This window comes from Narcine bancroftii, chromosome 8 (assembly GCF_036971445.1).
Source record: "Narcine bancroftii isolate sNarBan1 chromosome 8, sNarBan1.hap1, whole genome shotgun sequence".
Lineage (NCBI taxonomy): Eukaryota > Metazoa > Chordata > Chondrichthyes > Torpediniformes > Narcinidae > Narcine > Narcine bancroftii.
The window spans coordinates 131,564,991-131,588,214 of NC_091476.1; the positions used below are offsets into that span (position 1 = coordinate 131,564,991).

A 23,224-nucleotide genomic window follows, 5' to 3' on the forward strand; every position below is an offset into this window, starting at 1 on the left:
TGCTTTCCCAGTTACACACAAAAGTATGTCAGTGCTTGGACAAGCTTGCATACATCAACCACGAGCAACTTGGAACATATTACTTGCACAAGGACAGTTTGCAAAGCCTTCAAACTAGACAGGATAAGAATGGTGTTTCTGAAAGAAATTATAGCAGCACAATTCATATTACAAAGCTAAGGAGAAGGGGGAAAGAAACAGCCAACCCCAATGTCTGGTCCACTCAGACCTTCGTTGACAGAGGAAGTACAGTAACACCTGGGCTTCCCCTGACCCGACCTGCCATTCAGAGATTCTGAATGATTACCAAGCCACAGCACACCAAAACTAATACCAGTCATCACATGGTTAACCAAAGTATTCACATCCATCCAAACCTAAATCTTGGGTCCAAAAATTTCCAGTGGCTTTTATTAGTTCCACAAACAAGGGATAAACACTCACTTCAATAAGATCTAAAATAATCCCCTCAAATCCAACACTATCCCTACTTGACTTGGTATCAAACTTGGCAAGGTTAAATCGAAAACAAGTTTGTTCAATCCACAAATTCATCAATAATCTGATTACGTTAAACACTTTAAAACTGGCATGGCAACATTATCAATCCATGGAATCAAGAAATAATCTTTTGTAATCTCCAAGTAATTTAAAGCAAAGTTTCACCATTTGGTGGGACTGTTTAATATCTGTTACTCAGAATACAACTAATTGGTCCTTGGACCGTTGAGTATGGGGAAGGAAGCTTCACATTCCTTTCCGGAGTGCACACACCATGACAGACTACAGCCACAAGTTTCTTTCGTTCAATTCCCAGCCTGTACAAGGATCCCCACGAAGGAGGAGTGGGATGAATTTCCATGGGAATGGGGAAAAAGTAAAGAACCAGGGTACTTCATAATTACACTCAACTGGTCTGGCCTAGTGAACCAGGTCCATCACCCTCAATGATGCTCATTTAGAGGAAGATTCCACTGGGGTGCAGAGCTTTCCACAACCTCATCTGATACTGGCACTTGCATAACCCACACAGCAACAAGTTTTCAAAATCAGTGTCCTTTTACCTGGATGACATATGTGTCTTCCAAAACAAGCTGTTGTGGAGTAGAAAGCCTTTCACCTTTGGATAGAGGAGCAGAACTTACAGTAAAATTACAACAGCAATATTTTAAAATCAGGAATGGAGATTGAATGTTAAAAACAACTCAGCAGATAGGAAGCTAGCACTGACTGCCTGAGCTGATCTCGACAAGACCCAACATGACAAGAAATGAAAATCAAGCCAACAGCAGATTCTGTAAATCTGAAACAAAGACAAAAACCCAGCAAGCCATCTGTGGGTTGAAAAACTAACTGTTAGGGTAGAAGCCCCTTCCTCAGAACCTATTGTCAGGCTGCCCTCAACCTTGTACCCATGCAACTTGGAATTGCAGACTTTCCTGTGAATCCTCAACTCCTACACAGAACCCTCTCCAACAGCACAGCAATATAACAGCTGACCACAGCCTTCTCTGGGCTTGCCACCAGAGAATCCCACCATCCCAAACCTATTAACGTTACATTTGAATTTTCTCCACAAGTTCATGGAAACTGCACTGAACATTCAAAACAGGAACAAGGAATCAGATCAGTTCCATGGACACATAAAGGAACCCTGCAACAAAAAAGTTTATCCACCAGCACGTTTTTATAGATCAAACAACACAAATGCTCAAAGCTTTGGAACTCTGGTCATCTCTTTCCTGACACCGCTATTCAATGGTGCAGCAGTTAGTGCTGCTGTCTCACCATTCCAGGCACCTGGGGTCAGTCTTGATCTTGGCAGCTGGCTGTATAGAATTGTCCATTCTCCATGTGGGAATCCAACCACACTCCAAACTGGGAGGACAGTTAGCCGTTGTGAACTGGCCCTAGTGCGGTTTCTTAGGCAAAGGAAAGATGACAGGCATGTGGGAAAGGACGTTATTGAGCTACAGGGAAATGGGACTGAAGGCATTGCTCTGCTTTGAGCCAACGATGAACATCACAGACTCTAGAACCCACAATGCTGTGCTGACCAATGCAAATCAATACCTTGATGTCCTCACAAACCTCTAACCAGACACCTGGCCCAATCGTCCCTTCATTCAAAACAAAACCAGGAAAGATTGGAAACACTCAGAAGGTTAGGTAGGATCAGTGGAGAGAGATTTCCAATCAGAAATCTGTTCCTCACTGAGATTCAGTGTCAATTTATTCATGAAAATGTTTCCTTCTAGACATCAATACGTTGCACATGGCAGATATTCTCTATTGGCAGCACCAACTCCTGTCTGCTTTACACAGGTCACAGTTTCCCCAACTCCACTTGGTGTTTGCCCCACAGGCTGCAGGAAGAAGTAGTCAGTCCTGTGATCAGATCAATGCAAGTCTGCAGGCTCACTGAAAGGAGAAAACTAACAGCTTCTTATTTACACTGGAACACAAGTTTTCAAAGCCGTACCCTGAGGCACACTCTGTGAACCAGCTACTGAAACCCCACACCCTTTCCTCTGCCCTGTCAGCATGGCCCCAGGCCAAACCTGGAGAGCACAATCTTTCTTCATTTGATGTCCTGACAGGCTCATATGAGACACTTGGATGTTCAAGGTCCTCTTCCCCAGAAGGCCCAATTTGGAATTGTTGAGAGGAATGAAAACCATAGATCAGAGCTTTAAAATGTACGGTTAACTTAGGAGCTTGTGCTATTGCATTTATCAAAATGTCTGGTTTGCCGACAATTTACAGCCAAGCTGCCTTGTTTTAATCTTTTAATTAAAAACTGCAGCCATTCACAGAATTTTTTTTCATTTTGAAATCCAAACTACAAGAGAATTTGCTTCAACAAGTTGGAAAAACAAAAGCCACCTCATGTTTAACACTATAATGGGGTCACATTGCCTAATCATTCTTTTTGCTGAATTACTCGAAATTGAAGTTTGAAATGCTGGCTCAGCTGCTCCTTGGATCTGCCTGAAATTACACGTTTCATGCCCGACCAATCTCCTTGGCATATTTTTTTTTACATGTGGGGAAAAAAAATGATGTCCAATGTTTTTTTTTTAAAAAATCTTTATGCAAAATGAGAACCACATGCAATTTAACCACAGAGTGGAATCAGACGTAACTCACCAAAAACAATCCAGGAAAATATTGAATACTGAAAGGCCTGGATAGACTGGACATTTCCTCTGGTAGGGGAGTCTGGGACCAGAGGGCACAGCCTCAGAATACAAAAACATCTCTTTAGAACAGAAATGAGAAGGAATTTCTTTACCCAAAGGATAGTGAATCTGTGGAATTCATTGCTATGGACCTATTTAAGCTAGGTCCTCGATTGGAAAGGAAATCAAGGGATACAGGGAGGAGAATGGGATTGAAAAGGATAGTAAATCTCCCATGATGGAAAAGCAGGAAGACTCAATGGACTGAAAATCCCAATTTTGCTGCTATATCTATAGTGTTAAATAGATTACAAATTAAACAAATTTCAAAACAAACACCAAGCTGCAGAGAATTTGAAGTGAAATATCAACACTGCCCACTTCCACCACATAAAAACCAGGATTCAGGATTAATAATGCTTTGGAGCTGCCAGATTAGCAGACTGGTTTATACTGCTTACGTGATTAAATTTTACTTAAAACAAGTTTGCAATAATTCATACAATTGTGATTTTCTTTTCACTCAACCAAGTACCTGGACAATAAAAATGCTGCAAAAAAATTTCCACATCAACAGGATACAATTTAATCTGCAGTGGTTATTAGGAAACACCAACTAATTTCCATAAATTAAAAACTTATTGATTGCTTTGACGGCTTAAATGTGGCAGCTGAGAGAGAACGCCACACAGCTCAGATGTGGAGTCACTTGTCTAGGTGTCTGCTCAGACAGTCCAAGGAGTTGCCTCCACCCCACTCCCCAAACAGCTAAAGGTCTCACGTGGAATGGCAGATTCGGCTACGAGTGGAGCACTTGGTTTCTTAAAAATAAGTGCTGGTGACCCCCCCCCCCTCCCCTCCCCCACGAGTCCCAGAAGGGCAGCAGTTACCATCCATTTTGTCTGCATTGCAGAGAGCAATGAGATTCACAGCCACTCCAGAGACTTGGTTTGTGCTAAAACCCCTCCATAAATCTTTGTCCGCGATACGAAGCCAAGCCAAAGAATAGTCGTGCTGGATTAGGCAGCTCGATGTTTGTCTCTACAGGCAAACAAAGGGAAGCTTTTTGCTTATTTGGTGTATGTAACAATTAAATCTCAAGGAGGTGATAATGAGTTGCCTGCTGGAACTTTCTGATGAAAGGATTCCCACAGTGCTGCTAGAGAAGGAGATGCAAGGTTTCAACCAAGTGAAGAGGCATTTCCATGACAGGATGGTATGAAATGTCGAGGGAAACCTGAGGCAAGTGACGTTCACTGGTGTCAATTGCTCCTGCAAGTCTCAGTGGTATAGATCTGGGCTTTGGAGGAAAAAGTAATTGTATGTCATTTTTGTACACGTGCACTGGTGGTGGACAAAGATTTAGGGAGCTCCATGGCTGATTAACATCAGCCACATTGTTTTATCCTGGGTGGTGTTGAGCCTCGAGAGTGGTTACAAAACATTCACCCAGGCAATTCTCCTGACGTGTGCTGTTCAGATTGTGGAGATGCTTTGGGGCATCACTTCAAGAATCCCACATCTGACCAAACCTTATAGCCATGGCATTCATGTGGCACCAGTTTACCTCTGATCTGTATGACCCCAGGATACTGGTAGTGGGAAACTCTGCTACGGTAATGCGATTGAATGTCTGGATCAGGGAGTTAGACGCTCCCTAGAGTTGGCCATTATCTGGCACGTCTTTAGCACAAATGTTTCCTACAACTCATCAGTCAATCCTCAAATATTGTCACCAGCTTGCTGGATGCAGACATGAACTACTTCATTTCAATAGGAACTGAAAATTGTGCAGTGAACCTTCCCAATTCCAATCTTCTGATAGAAGGAATGGATGAGCAGTCTGATCCTTCCAAAAAGACTCCAGGTGTTCAGCACTTCATTAACTACACCTTCTGCCACTCGTGATGGGTCAAACACTTCCAAATGGCTAAAAGAGGCCAAGACAAACCAAGGTTCTTCATCTGTCTTCAGAGTAGCTTTTGGCCTTGATTAGCTTGGAAGAAAATGTTTGCTGAGTCTATTACCATGCTTGTGACTGCCATGAGCTGTCATTAGCCCCTTAATGATGGAGATGTTGGCCTCAGAGAAGTGGATTGGCTTATCCTGCCAATCAGTTCAGAGGACTCTGCAGTGCTATCTCCACAAGTGCTTCATGAAGGACTCTGCTGTCTGTCCAGGCCTCTGAAGCATTCAGTTGGACAAGAGTCACTGTGGTCCAATGGACTGATCTGGTGGCAGAAGCTAACATTTTTCTTCAGTTGGCCAAGGCTGTACTGGCATTGTTGTTTGGCTTTGTCCGAGAAAGGAAATGATCCACATTGCCCAAGCTCTCATCACAAACCGAGTGCCAGAAGGCTCTGTCCACAGGGGTAGGTTGGGAAAGAACCTTTTCATTATGGATGTTTATTGCTGGTACAAATGAACAGCCTTGAACCATACAACACAAGTACTACCTCACGGGAACTTGATAATGGAGGTTCTTATGAAGTTACTTCTGGAATGATAATGCCTTGTCATGTACTTTGTATAATATACATACACTCCAAAATTCTTACTTGCTGCAGCCAAACATGTACTTCATTTAAAAAATGTATACATGAAACTAAATAGAAAAAGTAACAAATACAAATGCGTAATAGATATTCAGTTGAAAGGAAAGAAAAAGTGCTACAGTAGTTAGGCACAGCCCTTTGGCAGTGCTAGAGCATTCCCCGATTAGTGTGACAGAGGAGGTTCAAGAGCAATCGGAAAGAAACTGTTCTTGAACCTAGAGGAGCTGGTCTTCTGTCTTCTCTACCTTCTAACCAAAGATAGGAACAAGAACAGGTTGTGTCCAGGATTGTGGGGGTCCTTCATGTTGGCTGCCTTCTTGTAACTCTAATGGAGCTAACTTGGATTTGCAGTCATGAGTGTACATGGAGTAGAGGAGTGAATGCAAAATTGAAGACATCTTCACTTCCTGCTAGGATGAAGTGCAGTTCTGCAGTGAGGACTGAGGGAGACTTGCAACGATGTCAGAATCTGGGCTTGCGTAAGATTGGGTCTGTAGTGATCCCCAAGGTTGAGGAACTTGATACATATTACCAAAAGAAACCTGGAAAAAATTGGTGTCCCAAACCTCACTTACAACAGGATTTGTGATCAGCATAAGCTATGTGACGGTCTTGCTACATTTAGATCCTACATTGAAATTAACCACACATGTAGTGTTGGTTACCTTTTACATCCTATGGATACTGTGTAACCTACTAAATTTTGCCAGTATTTGTAGCCCATTTCACACTTGACAGTGATCCTAGAAATCGAACGCCAATGGGCCTTTAAAGTGGCAAGTGTGAAAGCAAAATCTGCTCAGACGACGTCATCTCATGTTGGGGATTGCTGGCCTTGATTCCTAGTACAATCCCCAGTGTCTGCAGACGCTGACATTGAGATCAAGCAAGTGTGAAATAGCAATTGCATCGTAGGCACTTCCGCTTAAAGGTAGAACAGACCAAACGCCGGGGATAAACCCTTGCAAATGTGAAAGCATTCAGTGTAGTGAGAAAGGCCAAACCCCCATTCCTATCCCGTGACAATGAATGGCCAATTAACATCTGCAATTTTACTTGTTTAGCTAGCAGGAAATAATGTTTGGGGGTGGGGGGGGGGAGAAAGGGAATATTTTTTTATATTTATTGTCTCTTTTAATCCAATTAAGTACCTATTGTAGTTTTTTTTTTAAACTTTTGAATTTTAAGCAAGAATTTTAGTGTCCACATAGTAGACTGTATACGACAATAAATTCATTTTCACACACACACACACACACACACACACACACACACACCTTATGTAACAGTGAACCAGCAGCAGAAGAAGAAACAAGGTCAGATTCCTTTGTTAAAAATCAAATTTCCTCAATTATTGGCACAATGTTGTCTGGGAACAGCGAAGACAGATGTCTGATGTGCAAACCTGTGCACTGCATTGACAAGAAAACAATCAAACAAGCCCCCAAACAACCAACATTAAAATTACTTTGCAGGTAACTAAGGTTTTTTTTAAAAAACAAACATGGAATTGCTGAAATACACAAAGGTTCTAGAGAGTCTCAACAGGTCATGCAGCATTCATTATAGTAAAAATGTAGCCAACATCTTGGGCTTGAGCCCCTGGAATTTCTACACCTTTGCAAAAATCCAAGCTTGCTATTCAGTTTAAACAGGATCGAAATTTTGGAAGAGATAAGCCCCTTTCACACTTGCATCCCACGAAATTGGCCGTTGAATGTCCCAGGATAGGAATGAGGGTTTGGCTTTTCACACTTGACCACTCCTAACTGGAACATTGAACGCTTTCACACTTGCAAGGAGTCATCCCTAGGGTTAGGACTGTTCTATCATCTACTGGTGATGTCATGATGCATCGAGTGATGGTGGACCTGCCCTAAATCCTGATCAATGTATTATGATCTTATTTGAACAAAATTAATCATAACATAATTAGGCTTTATGTAGAGCACTGTACAAGCTCTTCAGCCCTTGTTGTTGTTGTGGTCCTATATAAGGGACTGTGGGAAAGTGCCAACGACAAATAGCAATAGCGGACAATTTTTAAACAGCGTTGGAAAGTTGTGCTATAGCACTCAATTTATATAGCATTGGAAAGTTTGTAGTGCTATAGTGCACAATTCATCTAGCGTGAGAAAGTTGGTGGCACTATCGCATATAATTTATAAATACCGTGGGGAAAAAGCGATGGCGGACCTACCCTCCCAGAATTCCATGCAGCAGAGAAAAGGCTGTATGACTGGTTGCAGCAATGGAGCATTATGGAAGGGTTTCTCTACTGCACAGCATTCTGGGAAGTCAGGTCTGCCATTGTTTCCCCCCCCACCCCATGATCTTTATAAATTGTGCGCTACAGTGCTACCAACTTTCCCAAGCTGTTTAAAAATTGTCCACTATTGCTATTTATTTCCTCTCTCTCTCTCACTGTGACTTTCCCATGGCAAAGTGTATACCTTCATTTTAATCTTTTCTTCCTTCACATTCCTGCACTCACGCAAAAACCCACAATGCAATTACCCATTTCACACTTGCCTGATTGCAATGCCAGTGTCTACAGACACCAGGGATTGTACTATGGCATGAGATGATGTCATCTGACGCCAGCGTTGAGCTGATTTTGCTTTCATGTTTGGCACTTTAAAGGCCGATTGGCGGTTATTCTTGGGATCATTGGGAAGTGTGAAAGGGGCTTTAGATGCAAACTGGCCACAAATCAAGTTAAATGCTAAGACTAATGTCTCTGCCCACAAAACAAATGACACATACACATTCCCTGATGGTCTTCTCCATTGAAGTTCTATACTTTTGTTTACTTTAGAATTGTTACAAAGAGTAACATTAAATTAAATTCTTAGCAGTAATAACGAAAGAGTAAAGCTAGTTTTTCACCTCCAAATCCAAGGTGAATTAGCTGCACTGTTGCCTATCAATAGCCCTTTTCCACTGGCACCTTGTCCCAGGAAATAATATGGAATTAACCAGTTAAGGGTTCAGTAGAAAAGGAAAACAATCAGTTGCCAGTGTCAAATGGCGCTGGGGATTGATGGCCTCTACCCTTACTCATATCCCCAGTGTAAGCTGACGCCAGCATGCTGATTAAACCAGTGTAAAAAGGACAACTTTCATCCATTCTATTCAAGGTAGACTCTCCGATCCACAGGGATGAGTCGAGTTCAGTGGAAAAGCAGTCAGTGTCCCAGTTAAAGGTGGCCCAGTGGAAACAGCACAAAAGGCTTCCTATCTGGGGATACTCCACGGCCAATAAACTGGAATGACAGTGAAAGGAACAACTGCTGAATCTAGCACTTTTTGTTTGAATTCTGAAGAGAATTCTATTCTGGACTTCATTTCTGGAAACAAACTGCACAAATCACATTTGATCCACAGACTGTTCTAAGCCTGCCCACTGCTGGATTCAGCTCCAAAACAAAAATCGAGAAATTCAGCTACCTAGCCAGGAGGGAAGGGGTTAGTTAAGCTAGAGGAGAACAAGATTTCTGCAAATTAGATAAAAAAATCATAAATTAGGATGAGTGAGTTTTCAGTTATAGTACCACAGCCAGACAAAAATATTAATACATTTCCACAAACTTTAATCCATTGATTCATAATGGAAAGCAGAATGCAAACCAAATGCTGGAAATTTTCAAAATATAATGAAAGTTCATTTACCTGCACGATACACTGACATGCACAAGGGAGACTGCAGATGATGGGAAAACTGAAGCATCACACAAACTGCTGGAGGAATTCAGCAGGTCAGGCAGCATCTGTGGAAGGCAATAGACCACCAATATTCAAAGCCAAAATGTTGACCATCCCTTTCCATGGAAAGGAAAGGGACCTGCTGATGAGTTCCTCCAGCACCGAGTGTTACATCATTAACTGCATTTCATCATCTGAACCTGCTGATTATTTCCAGCATTTTCCTTTTTATCATTGCCTTGGGCATGTTTGCTTGCTGTACGTCTGCAGAATGTGATGTAGTCTTGCAAGAAATGCTTGTCCAGACAGGTGCAGTTAATGAATAGGTTCCACATGAAAGATTCTGATTAAAAAGCTTTCCAGCTCTCCCAAGAGTTCAAGAATGGTTAGTGAGTAACTGAACTCTGTAGTTGGACTTTTTTTTAAAAATGAAGTTTCAAGTAACCCAGTCTCAGACTGAAGAGTACACTTGCCATGATTTAGTTGACTGTCTAGCCCCCATGAGACAGGAAGTTCTGGGTGAGCAGTAAAATCCAAGCCAGTGTTTTACAGTAGGAATACCACATTCACAGGTGTTGTTTTACAGTCCAGATTTTTTAAACCAAAGATTGTCTGTTCTCTCAGAGGAACAACAGATCCCATGGCACCATCTTAAAGAGTAGGGTTGTTTGCTCCTAATATTCACCACTTGCTCAACATCAAGTCGATAGTTATTATTTCACTGATGTCTATAGGAGCTTGCTGTGCAAAATTTGGAGAATGCATCCATTGATACTGCCACTTCTTCAAGATTGCTTCATTGACTGTACAGCACTTTTGAATGTCCCCAAAAAGAAAGTGAAAGGGTCCACAAAAAAAAAACCACACAAGCCTCAATTGTCTCAGGAAAGGGATTTGCAAGCAGCCAAAATCCAAGTTAGACATACCACACAAAGGAAATTATTTCTAAAATAATATTTCTTTTGTGAGTGTCACACAGAAGAGATTATAATAAATGAAAGGGAAAGTAATAAACCACTTCATTACTTAAAATTGTATTAGTCACAGTATATTAATGCAATAACCAATTTTAACAAAAAAAAGCACAATATTATCAAATTTAGATCAAAGTTGTGATTAATTTTAACTTTGTAGCTTCATTGTATGTTATTGGTCCAGATTTCCATATGCACCACAAGTCACTGATGGGCATCCTTCAAATGTAAGCAGTAACACAATCCTATTCGAACATGAGAGATACAAGGCCAAATATCCAAGCTCGCCCACCAGGGCACTGCTAGAGGAGCACAGCATTCTCAGATATTCAGTTGTACAGCTTTTGAACACATTCCTAAAACTAAAACCATCGTTCATCGGAGATACCTGCAAAACCTTTTCTGGCACAATTTCCAAGAGTTCTCCCTGCCGTCATGGCCAATAATGGCCTCTCAGTCAGTACTGCCGAGGTCTGGTCTGTATCACATTAGTGTTCATGGATCCTTGTGTACACAAACTGGTTGCCAGGTTTTATCCATTGCTTGACTATCTGCAGTGACTGTAATGTTTTTTTGGCCAGTGTTTTAAGGAGATGAACAAATGTAAGCATTTTATTTAAAATATCCATTTGACAATTCAGTATGCCATTTCCTTCTTGAAATGGGAATGCCAAGTCACCTAGAGGTGCATTTAGTTACACCGACATTCATTTTGGAATTGTCAAGAGGACATCAATGGGCAGACTAGAGGCTGTGCAATGTGACCTGGTCAAGGAGAGCTCATTGTTCTGACACTAAACAATAATGAGAAAACCAGCAAGTTTTTCTGGAGAAGCCCCTGCATAGAAATCAGAGTCTCTGGCAAGGTCAACATTATGGAATGGGCAATTAATTTTCCCTTGGTAGGGGAGTTTGTTTCAGAGGTCAGTTAGCAGCATTGAGGTCTGGAGTTATAGATACCAGACTGGTCAAAGACAGCAACCTTCTGAATAGGCAGAGCCTCAGTTCAATGACTCATTCTAGTTAGAATCCTTGCAGACATGGTGTTACAATCCTTGAAAGCAGAATAGAAATGGACAGAGCAAAATAACGTTGTGAAGTTTAAAATGAAATTTACTCATGCTTTTGTCAATTAACTTGGGAAAAGAAGAATCAAAGATAGCCTTCATTTCAATCAAGATAAATATTGGTCATTTACTAACAAACCAAATTGATGAGACAGACACTCAAATGCCAACCTAATTGAAGCACTGAATGTATACATGCACAAATGTCATTGCTCACTAATTCACTCTGCCTATTTCTGGCCACATTCAGCCTCCACCTCGATAAACCTTTCTGCACACATTTTCAGAATCAAGAACATTCCTTCGCTGATGTGAAGTGATGGAGCTATGCTGACAATCCAGACCAAAAGCAGCCTTGGCCACTTATCTGAAGCAACTGAATTTTGATTTAAGTAATGGCCAAATAAAGCAGGGCCAGCCAGGTCTGTTTATCCTATTGAAGACAGCTTGATAATGAAGGTTGCTGCTTCTGCTGCAGTCAAGACTACTGATATATTTACTGTGGTGTGTCGGGGTGGGGGTGTCATATCTTCAATACAGTACTAACTTAAGCTTTTAAAAATAACCACAATTTCCAAAATGCCTCAACTTCTGCAATAATTTTCAAACAAAGAACAAAACATTTGACTTTTCTGAAAAGCTTCACAATGTATTTTTGGTACCAAAGTAGTTGTTGAGAGAAGCCTTTCAACAAAATTCGAGTGCTGCCGCAGCTTTATCCTCCCTGGATTTCAATCAGTTTCTGATGCAAGATCCCTAATGCAATATTTTGAGAGGATGATTTGATCAGACAGTGACTAACAGCCAAGCTCCTTTCCACCAATGCACAATAACAAAGAGTCCTATTGGCTGCATCAACCACAGCAGAGGCAGGAAAGCTCTGCAATACAGAGCAAAATTCACACAACTGGCTGATGTTCACCAAGCACAAGCCTCGCTCTGAAATCTTGGTCTTAAGCACGTGCTCTTAAATTAGGAATATTTCAGAAAGGTGAGGAACAATGTTCCCCCTCACGTCTCTATTTAATAATGGAAAATAGAACCATTCTGTCTGGCTTTTTAGCAGAAGAAAATGTGTCTCTCTCTAAAATGCACTCAGCAAGCAACAGGCTCTGATTGAAGATGGATTGCAGAGAAGGATGAGTCACATTGCCGATGAGATGACAGAATGTAACAAGCGAGCCTTGTATCCAATGCAGCAGCGTCACTCTCAATACCAAAAGATTTACTTCGTAGTGAGCCATTAGAGTTAATTAAAGGCCCTCCTCATACCTGAAAGTACACTTACATGAGACAGGGTTTGTCACAGCCCCATCCTCTCACCAAAGCTCAGTAAATGGCACTTTGAGCAAATGTGCTCCAGTTCGCACTGCTAGGATTTCCACATTTCTCATGACTGATTCATTCAATAGTTTATTGGCATACTGATTGCCAAATTGCAAACCAAACTTGTAAAAATAGTGCAGAGTGCTAACTTTCACTTGAAAACACCCAACTCCTCAGCAATACAACATGTTGAACATGTGGCTCCTATTCAAAATACCCCTTTCTGCCCTTCCACAACAGGACATGCTCCTTCAATACCTATGGACAGAGATATCAGGAAGAATGCAGCAAAGACATTACAAACTCTGGTAATAACCATAACTCAATCAATACCACAATTACATGGTGTGCCCTAAGGGCCAAACCCAGAATAAACACACACTGCTTTTACTCTAGTCTGCAATGCTCAGATTTTGTAGTCTTAGAAGCTTTGAACAGGTTGTTCTCTGCGACGTCATCAAGAGGTCTCAAAGCAAACTGGAAAACCAAGCTCCAATCTGTGACTCATGAGGTTTCAACCACGAAGACGAAAAGTGAGGAACATTTCAAACTTGCAGGGAATCATGAAACAAGACACAAAGATGAATGCTGTAAACAAAATGCCTTTGATCAGAGAAAATAAATTAAGGGAAAGCAAGCTTTATGTTAACATAATCATTAAAATTTGTCGATTCCAAGATGCTGTACAATGTAAAGTGCCTTTAAATGGCTCATGTGTCATCAGTGAATACTTCTCAGTGATGCTTCCAACTACGAGAGTGCACGATTTTCATTTATCACTTTTCCGATTCCTGTCTGAAAGGAATTATGCAAAAACAGCAAATAAACTCGTGGATGAGCTAAAACATTTCTTCGGGTTTGGCCTTAAAACATGTAATTCACTTTTAGAAATCAGAAATAAAATAGATCCTTGCGATGCCTTAAGTAGCTGCAACTATCTACAGTAATACCCATATTATCACTGTTTACTCTCGTCTCACCACAGCTTCATGGAATCTGATTTGCTGAGTCCAAACTGTGATACAGACAAAATTATAATCAATATTGCACACACCATTAAAGAATAAAATATTTCTAGTGAAATATGTGGCCTAGATTCCTACACTGAAAGACTGTCCAGGTATTCTAAAGAGCATTTGCATCTTCCTCTCGATAATTACAAGTAACTGAGCATGGACTACAATGAATTACAGCAACAATGATTTGCTTACTCTTTAGGTTTTACTATTCTAAATTCCATTAACCAGCAGAATCAAGGTAATTTCAAGTCAGTCTATTTGCAATTTCTGCAGCGAACTGCAAATATTCTCCACCTTCTAAATGAAACACAAATCAATAATTACACGAATTCCAAGCCAACGCTCAGCTGGACTGCAAGAGAAACGTCTGACAGAGACTGGGAAGGCATTTATCAATGCCAGGTAAGATGGCCTCCAATTTGGACATATTTATGGTGTTATCGTGTCTTTTACCCCACACTTTTTTTAAAAAAGCATCCACAGTTCAGAGACACTTCCAAAAACAAATGCAGAGCAATAAAAAGGCTCCCTGACTGATCAGGGGATGAAAGGAATGTCAGTATGTCTAGAGGTTCCCAGGTAACAAACTTGCAGCAAATAGTTCAGTCCCAATGCATGCAGTCAGACAAGCAATCACCTAAAGTCTAGAAATTCAACTGCAAACGTTTTTTTTTTTAAAAATCAGCTATTTAGTAGCTGTAATTCCCAGCAATAAACTTTGCACCAGATGACCACGTTGCTTCACGAATAAAAATCACTGCAATAGGCTCTGCCAAAATGCACATCACTTGGGTTATTTTTATCTTAGAATAACAGTTTACCAGATTTCACTCTCCAATATGCTGAAAGGGATCACAGACCTTAAACAAGCCAAGGCAATCCTAAACACATCTGATTAAATTCAACTGAAAGAAAACTCGGCTGAAACAGCCTATTATGTTGGAAAGATAACACATGCGGTAGAACACTGGCACCAAGGCTAGAGAGAGCCTCCTGCCTCAGCAACGAGAACATCGAGAAGCTGAATTTGTCACTGCCTGGCAAGTGGAATTTTTGAAAACTGCCATTGGGGGTGTTGAGAGGGGGCTGGCATCAACCGAGAAATTCGACCAGCGTTTGGGGCAAGGGCTGGATTGAATACAGCGAGGGCAGTGATCGTGTGTTGCATTGACCATGAGCAGCGTTCATTGAGGTGGAGGGGAAATAATGTTCGGAACGCAAGTGAATCAACCCTTTTGTTCCCGGTCACTCGCTCTTGGCCCCTGGTGCCGAGTTGTTCAATTGGAAGAGGCCCGTCAATGGTGTTCTTGTCTCTGACAGTCGGGGGCGGGGGGAGTGGGCTGGTTTGCGCCTCTGCCAACGCAAAGACCGTTCCAACCCCCACCCACCCCCGGGTCCAGCGGCTGGACATACCCGGAGAACAGAGACGGCGATATCCCTCCCTCATCCAAAAACTTGGGACAAACAAATACTCAGTGCGCGTTTACAATAAAACCATCCGCTTCTCAACCAGCGGTGAAAATGAATGTTTAAAACGCAGGGGTTTGGGAAACACCCGGGCAAAGTAGATTTAATTCATTGCACGGGAATTTCCCTCTGCTGCGCTGCAGAGAAGGGATCTTTCACATAACACATGAAGATGAAAGCCCGTCCATCCTTGTCTGCAGAGTGACCCCGGCCAGAGTCCGGGCCGGAGCGGGCTGCAGGCATGGCTTGAAACAGGATCTGGCGGCACGGAGAAGGGAGACCTCTCTGCCCCCTTACGCAAAACGGGAACGAGATGACCCCGATTGCGTTCTGCCGGAGTTTAGGTGCCATCGCGGAAGCAACAGCCGATCGTAAATCTTAGGAAAGCTTCAAAGCAATTTCTAAAAAAACCTAGCTCTGCATCAAAAATATGGGATGGCGGGGAGAGGGATAAAGTTTGAGGAGGCTCGAGGTGCCTGCAAGGTTTTCCCAGTCTACACAGCTGCGGTGATTCCTTTTCCAGCCCTCCGGCTCACTTCATTGTTGCGGAGTCAACAGCCGAGCGGTGGACCAACGCGGCCGCAGCTCCCCCTGCAAACAAAAGGCGTGGGCAGGTGGGGTTCCAGCATCGGGCGCCGAGAACTGAGGCTGGGTCCGCCGTCCAATGCTGGAGGAGGAGATCGACCACCACTTGTTGTACCATAGTGAGAGGAAGGGCGGAGGGAGGGAGGGTGAGAAAGGGGAGGGAGGGTGAGAGGTCGCGCCCCTCTGCTCCCCCGGCCGAAGGGAAACAAGACCAACCGGCATTTACACAGAACGCACACACAGTCCACTCTGCCAACTTTGCAGCGTTGCCCGCGGTCCTCGCCGCGTCGTCTGTAATCTGATTGCACGGTCGCCCGAAGGTTCAGGTTTACCCGCCCCCCCCCTCTCAAAACCCCCTGCCCCCTCCCCACCCCAATCCTCTCCCCTCCCCACCCCAATCCTCTCCCCTCCCCACCCCAATCCTCTCCCCTCCCCACCCCAATCCTCTCCCCTCCCCACCCCAATCCTCTCCCCTCCCCACCCCAATCCTCTCCCCTCCCCACCCCAATCCTCTCCCCTCCCCACCCCAATCCTCTCCCCTCCCCACCCCAATCCTCTCCCCTCCCCACCCCAATCCTCTCCCCTCCCCACCCCAATCCTCTCCCCTCCCCACCCCAATCCTCTCCCCTCCCCACCCCAATCCTCTCCCCTCCCCACCCCAATCCTCTCCCCTCCCCACCCCAATCCTCTCCCCTCCCCACCCCAATCCTCTCCCCTCCCCACCCCAATCCTCTCCCCTCCCCACCCCAATCCTCTCCCCTCCCCACCCCAATCCTCTCCCCTCCCCACCCCAATCCTCTCCCCTCCCCACCCCAATCCTCTCCCCTCCCCACCCCAATCCTCTCCCCTCCCCACCCCAATCCTCTCCCCTCCCCACCCCAATCCTCTCCCCTCCCCACCCCAATCCTCTCCCCTCCCCACCCCAATCCTCTCCCCTCCCCACCCCAATCCTCTTCCCTCCCCATACCCACCCCAATCCTCTTCCCTCCCCATACCCACCCCAATCCTCTCCCTTCCCCAATCCTCTCCAACAGCTCTCCCCTTCCCCAAACACCATTCCCCTTCACCCCATCCCAAAACTCCTTTTCCCAAACCCCACCCCATCTCCCTTTCACTCATCTTCCAGTCCCCATCCCACCTACCACCTCCCCATCTCCCCTTCACCTATCTTCCTGTCCCCATCCCACCTCCCCCCTTTCCCCATCACCCACCTCTCCCCCATTGTTTCTTCCCAACCCCCCTCACCTCCTTCCCAAATGCCTCTCACCTTCCCCTCACCTCTCCTAGACTCTCTCTCTCACCCTTCCCCAACACCTCCTTCCTCACCCCTTCCCCGACGCCTCTCCCCAAATCGCCACTCACCTCTTCCCCGATGCCTCTCCCCACACTCCCTCACCCCTACCCCGACGCCTCTCCCCACACTCCCTCTCACCCCTTCCCTGACACCTCTTCCCACACTACCTCTCACCCCTTGCCCGACGCATCTCCCCACAATCCCTCTCATCCCTTCCCCGCCGCCTATCATCCCTTCCCCAATGTCTCTCACCCATTCCCCGCTCCCTCTGCCCACACTCCCACTCACCCCTTCCCCGCCGCCTCTCCCCACACTCCCTCTCACCCCTTCCCCGACGCATCTCCCCACAATCCCTCTCATCCCTTCCCCGCCGCCTATCATCCCTTCCCCAATGTCTCTCACCCATTCCCCGCTCCCTCTGCCCACACTCCCACTCACCCCTTCCCCGCCGCCTCTCCCTACACTCCCTCTCACCCCTTCCCCGCCGCCTCTCCCCACACTCCTTCTCACCCCTTCCCCGCCGCCTCTTCCCACACTCCCTCTCACCCCTTGCCCGACGCATCTCCACACACTACCTCACCTTCCCCGCCGCCTCTCCACACTCCCTCTCGCTCCTTCCCCGACGCCTCTCCCCACACTCCCTCTCGCCCCTTCCCCGACGCCTCTCCCCACACACCCTCTCGCTCCTTCCCTGACGCCTCTCCCCACACACCCTCTCGTTCTTTCCCTGACGCCTCTTCCCAAACTCCCCATCTCCGCCTTCCCCCTCTCCCCAATCCCCTTTCCCCAACCCCCCCTCTCTCCCCAACCCCCCCTCTCTCCCCAACCCCCCCTCTCTCTCCCCAACCCCCCCTCTCTCCCCAACCCCCCCTCTCTCTCCCCAACCCCCCCTCTCTCTCCCCAACCCCCCCTCTCTCTCCCCAACCCCCCCTCTCTCTCCCCAACCCCCCCTCTCTCTCCCCAACCCCCCCTCTCTCTCCCCAACCCCCCCTCTCTCTCCCCAACCCCCCCTCTCTCTCCCCAACCCCCCCTCTCTCTCCCCAACCCCCCCTCTCTCTCCCCAACCCCCCCTCTCTCTCCCCAACCCCCCTCTCTCTCCCCAACCCCCCCTCTCTCTCCCCAACCCCCCCTCTCTCTCCCCAACCCCCCCTCTCTCTCCCCAACCCCCCCTCTCTCTCCCCAACCCCCCCTCTCTCTCCCCAACCCCCCCTCTCTCTCCCCAACCCCCCCCTCTCTCCCCAACCCCCCCTCTCTCTCCCCAACCCCCCCTCTCTCTCCCCAACCCCCCCTCTCTCTCCCCAACCCCCCCTCTCTCTCCCCAACCCCCCCTCTCTCTCCCCAACCCCCCCTCTCTCTCCCCAACCCCCCCTCTCTCTCCCCAACCCCCCCTCTCTCTCCCCAACCCCCCCTCTCTCTCCCCAACCCCCCCTCTCTCTCCCCAACCCCCCCTCTCTCTCCCCAACCCCCCCTCTCTCTCCCCAACCCCCCCTCTCTCTCCCCAACCCCCCCTCTCTCTCCCCAATTCCCCCCCTCTCTCTCCCCAATTCCCCCCCTCTCTCTCCCCAATTCCCCCCTCTCTCTCCCCAACCCCCCCTCTCTCCCCAACCCCCCCCTCTCCCCAACCCCCCCTCTCTCCCCAACCCCCCCTCTCCCCAACCCCCCCTCTCCCCCAATCCCCCCTCCCTCTCCCCCAATCCCCCCTCCCTCTTCCCCAATCCCCCCTCCCTCTTCCCCAATCCCCCCCTCTCTCTCCCCTTCCCCAATCCCCCCCTCTCTCTCCCCTTCCCCAATCCCCCTCTCTCTCTCCCCTTCCCCAATCCCCCTCTCTCTCTCCCCTTCCCCAATCCCCCTCTCTCTCTCCCCTTCCCCAATCCCCCTCTCTCTCTCCCCTTCCCCAATCCCCCTCTCTCTCTCCCCTTCCCCAATCCCCCCCTCTCTCTCCCCTTCCCCAATCCCCCCCTCTCTCTCCCCTTCCCCAATCCCCCCCTCTCTCTCCCCTTCCCCAATCCCCCTCTCTCTCTCCCCTTCCCCAATCCCCCTCTCTCTCTCCCCTTCCCCAATCCCCCTCTCTCTCCCCTTCCCCAATCCCCCCCTCTCTCTCCCCTTCCCCAATCCCCCCCTCTCTCTCCCCTTCCCCAATCCCCCTCTCTCTCTCCCCTTCCCCAATCCCCCTCTCTCTCTCCCCTTCCCCAATCCCCCCCTCTCTCTCTCCCCTTCCCCAATCCCCCCCTCTCTCTCCCCTTCCCCAATCCCCCTCTCTCTCTCCCCTTCCCCAATCCCCTCTCTCTCTCTCCCTCTCCTTCCCCAATCCCCTCTCTCTCCCTCTCCTTCCCCAATCCCCTCTCTCTCCCTCTCCCCCCACTTTCCCCAATCCCCCTCTCCCCTTTCCAGCGCCCGGGGCCACGGTGGAAGTTTCCCATAGGGTTCGGCACTAGCCCGCCAGATGAGCCGCAGATCGACGCCGTTGTGAGCCTGACTCAATGAGGAAGGAAGACTGGAGCGGCAGGGCTGCGAACTTTGCCGGCTCCCCTCGGCCGAAGACGCGGCTCTGCCCCGCTCGCACGCCCGCTGCAGTCCGGCGACTCGTACCTTCCCTCCCCACCGCCGCGTCCCCGCTCCCTCTGCCATCCGCTGGGCTGCAAAGCCCCTCTTACCTTTGGCGATGAGGAGTGCCCAGACGGCGAGGATGAACAGATGGTGGGATCCGGCAGCCGCGGCAGCACCGAGCATCGCCATGTTGCCGAGTACACCTGACTGTCCGCCCGAGCCAGCGCACTGGCGCCCGCCACTGCCCCACCTCCGCATGCTAATCACCGCCTAATCAGATGCTAATCGTATGCTAATGACATGCTAATTGCATGGACTGGAACGGAACAGAATGGAAATCGATCGTGCCATATGCAGCAGCGGAGAGGGGAATAAAATAGCACAGTTACTGCCAAAAGATTTCCCCGCGTGTCATTCGCTGTTCCTCGGGTGCTAGATTCTGAAGTGGAACGAAAACATCCCAGGGCATTATTTGGCGATGTTGGAACTTGGATAGGAGTTGATGCAGTGGGAGGTGGTGGAGTGGAGGTGTTGCAGAGGAGGTGTTGCATAAGGAGGTGGTGGAGTTGGAGGTGGTGGAGTTGGAGGTGTTGCAGTGCGAGGTGGTGGAGTTGGAGGTGTTGCAGTGCGAGGTGGTGGAGTTGGAGGTGTTGCAGTGGGAGGTTGTGGGGTGGAGGTGGAGTGGAGGTGTTGCATAAGGAGGTGGTGGAGTGGAGGAGTTGCAGTGGGAGGTGGTGTAATGGAGGTGGTGGAGTAGGAGGTGCAGCAATACTGAGTCTTGGATCATGCTGTACCAAAATTGGAAGCTTCCTTTTCCACAGTAACCGAACCAATTTCAACTTTATTGGTTGTTAATCATTTTGGTGAAAACACAGTGGGGTTATGAGGTGCTATGCAAACCTAAGACAATATTATTGGTCAAGTCCTTCACCCATCCCATCAAGAAAGCTTGGTGTGCCAACATCTGCAGAGATTCTGGTGTGAATCCTGATCCACTCAAGAAGCAAATGTCCCTCACACCAAAGCAATCAGAAATTATTGTTTTCTTATGATAATATATGAGTGTTTTGTTTGGAAACATGTTCTGAAGGAGAATTCTCCAACCAGAGAAATTTGATTGGTTGCATAGTGACAGTGTTGGGGTTGATAAAGGAAGAAAGTAAAAGACAACAGAGCAGAAAATAACATTTATTGTCATATACATTGTTTATGTCTGTTGATATTCTTCCTTGCTGCAGCAGAACAGGCACTGCATGAAAAGAACTAAAATACATGCTGAGGGATAATTATAGGCCCATGAGCCTGACGTCAGTAGTAAGTAATTTATTGGAAGGAGTTCTGACAGTTAGGATATGTAGGCATTTGGACAGCCATGGGCTGTTTAAGGACAGTCAGCACAGGTTTGTGCATAGTAGGTCATATTTAACAAATCTTGTAATTTTTTGAGCTTACCAAGGTAGATGAAGGAAAAGTTGTGGATGTTGCCCATGTGGACCTTAGAGGCTCTGATAGCTCAATGGTTAGAGGACTGGTCTTGTAAACCAGGGGTCGTGAGTCTCACTGGGGAGGCAGGGGGGGGGTGGACTAATTTCTGTGATGGCCACTGGAGATCTTCCTTATGTTAGAAAAAATGTCATGTTACATTCTAAATGTAGTAGTCCATTTCAATAATGGACTACCTTTAGTAGAGCCTTCGACAAGGTTGCACATGGGAGGTTAGTTCAAAAGGTTAAGACACTAGGTATCCATGGAGAGGTTGTAAACTGGATTCAAAATTGACTGGGAGAAAACAGAGTGGAGATGTGCCTCCGGGATCTGTGTTGGACCATTGTTGTTTGTTGTCTATATCAATGATCTGGGTGATAATGTGGTGAATTGAATCAGCAAGTTTGCTGATGACACAAAGATAGGAGGTGTTGTGGACAGTGAGTAATATTTTCAAAGCTTACAGAGGGACCTGGACCAACTGCGAGAATGGGGCAAAAAAATGGCAGATGGCGTTTATTGCAGACAAGTGTGAGATGATGCACTTTGGAAGACCAAACTAAGGTAGGTTGTACACAGTAAATGGTAGGGCAACTGAGGAGTGCAGAGGAGCAACAGTCTAGGAATACAGATACATTGTTCCCTGAAGGTGGTGTCAAAAGTGGACAGGGCTGTAAAGAAAACTTTTGGCATTTTAGTTTTTATAAATCAAGGTATTGAGTACAAGTGTTGGGATATTATGTGAAGTTGTTTAAAACATTGGTGAGGCCAAATATGGAATATTGTGTGCAGTTCTGATTGAAAGAGTGCAAAGAAAATTTACTAGGATGTTGCTGGGTCTTCAGGTGTTAAACAGGTTAGGACTTTATTCCTTGGAGTGAAGAATGAGGGGAGATTTGATAAAGGCTTACAAGATTATGATAGGTATAGACAGAGTGGATGTGAGTAGACTTTTTCCACTTAGATTGGGGGAGATAAACAAGAGTTCATAGTTTTGAGTTGAAATGGGAAAGCAGTGGTTCTCAACCTTTTTCTTTCCACTCGCATACCACTTTAAGTAATTCCTATGCCATATATGCTCTGTGATTAGTAAGAGATTGCTTAAGGTGGTATGCAAGTGGGAAGGGAAGGCTGAGAATCACTGTCTAGACCCAAATGTTACTGAAATATTTCACTTGAAAAAAAAATTGTCATTCTCATTTCCTTTGGAGTTATGAAACCGTGCCGATAACGAATCAATTAGGTACAATTAAACCAGTGGTTTTCAAATTTTTTCTTTCCACCCACCTACAACCTTAAGCAATCCCTGACTAATCACAGAGAACCAATGGCATTGGGAATACTTAAAGTGGTAGGTGAGTGGAAAGAAAAAGGTTGAGAACCACTGGTTTAGGGGGAACATAAAGGGAAAGTTCTTCACTCAGTGTGGAATGAGCTGCCATCAGATATGGTGAATGTGGGCTTGATCTTGAGTTTTAAGAATAGATTGGAAAGATACAAGGATGGGAGAGGTGTGGAGGGTTATGGAGTGGGAGCAGGTCAGTGAGACTAGCAGAATAGTGGTCAGAACAGACTAGAAGGGCCAAATGGCCTGTTTTCTGTGCTGTAGCATTCAATGGTTCTATGGATGCTGAGGCTTGGTGCAGCAAACGTGAGGCCACTTGGTGGATCAGTACATTGAAGTCAATTCTGGTCAAGCTAGGGGAGACTGGTCAATTAGAGTTACTTTTCATTGTTGAAAAGGAATAAATAAATACAAAAGGTAGGTAGTTAATAAACAATCATTACCACAAGACCATAAAACTAAGATTTAGAAGCAGTAGACCATTTAGCCCATTGAGTCTACACTGCCATTCCATCATGAGCTGATCTATTCTCCTACTCAACCCCACTCCCCTGCCTTCTCCCCATAACCTTTGATAGCCCGACTCTTAAGATACCCATCAATCTGTCTTAAATATACCCAACAGCCTGGCCTGCACAGCTGCCATGGTAGCAAATTCTAAAGGTTCACCACT

The 23,224-nt window shown here is 46.3% G+C and overlaps 1 protein-coding gene across 4 annotated transcripts in view; it reads right to left on the bottom strand.

Moving 5' to 3' along the window:
• The window catches only part of cadm1a (cell adhesion molecule 1a), a 338,433-nt gene extending 318,448 nt beyond the window's left edge, over positions 1 to 19,985 (bottom strand). For 2 of the 4 annotated variants that reach the window (XM_069894892.1, XM_069894890.1), the window contains exon 1: positions 19,829 to 19,985. In XM_069894892.1, coding sequence (XP_069750993.1) covers positions 19,829 to 19,979 — 151 coding nt within the window. In that variant the 5' untranslated portion in view covers positions 19,980 to 19,985. The remainder of the gene's footprint in view (positions 1 to 19,828) is intronic. The other 2 variants (XM_069894894.1, XM_069894898.1) reach the window with 2 other exon arrangements.
• Between the last annotated feature and the right edge of the window lie 3,239 nt (positions 19,986 to 23,224).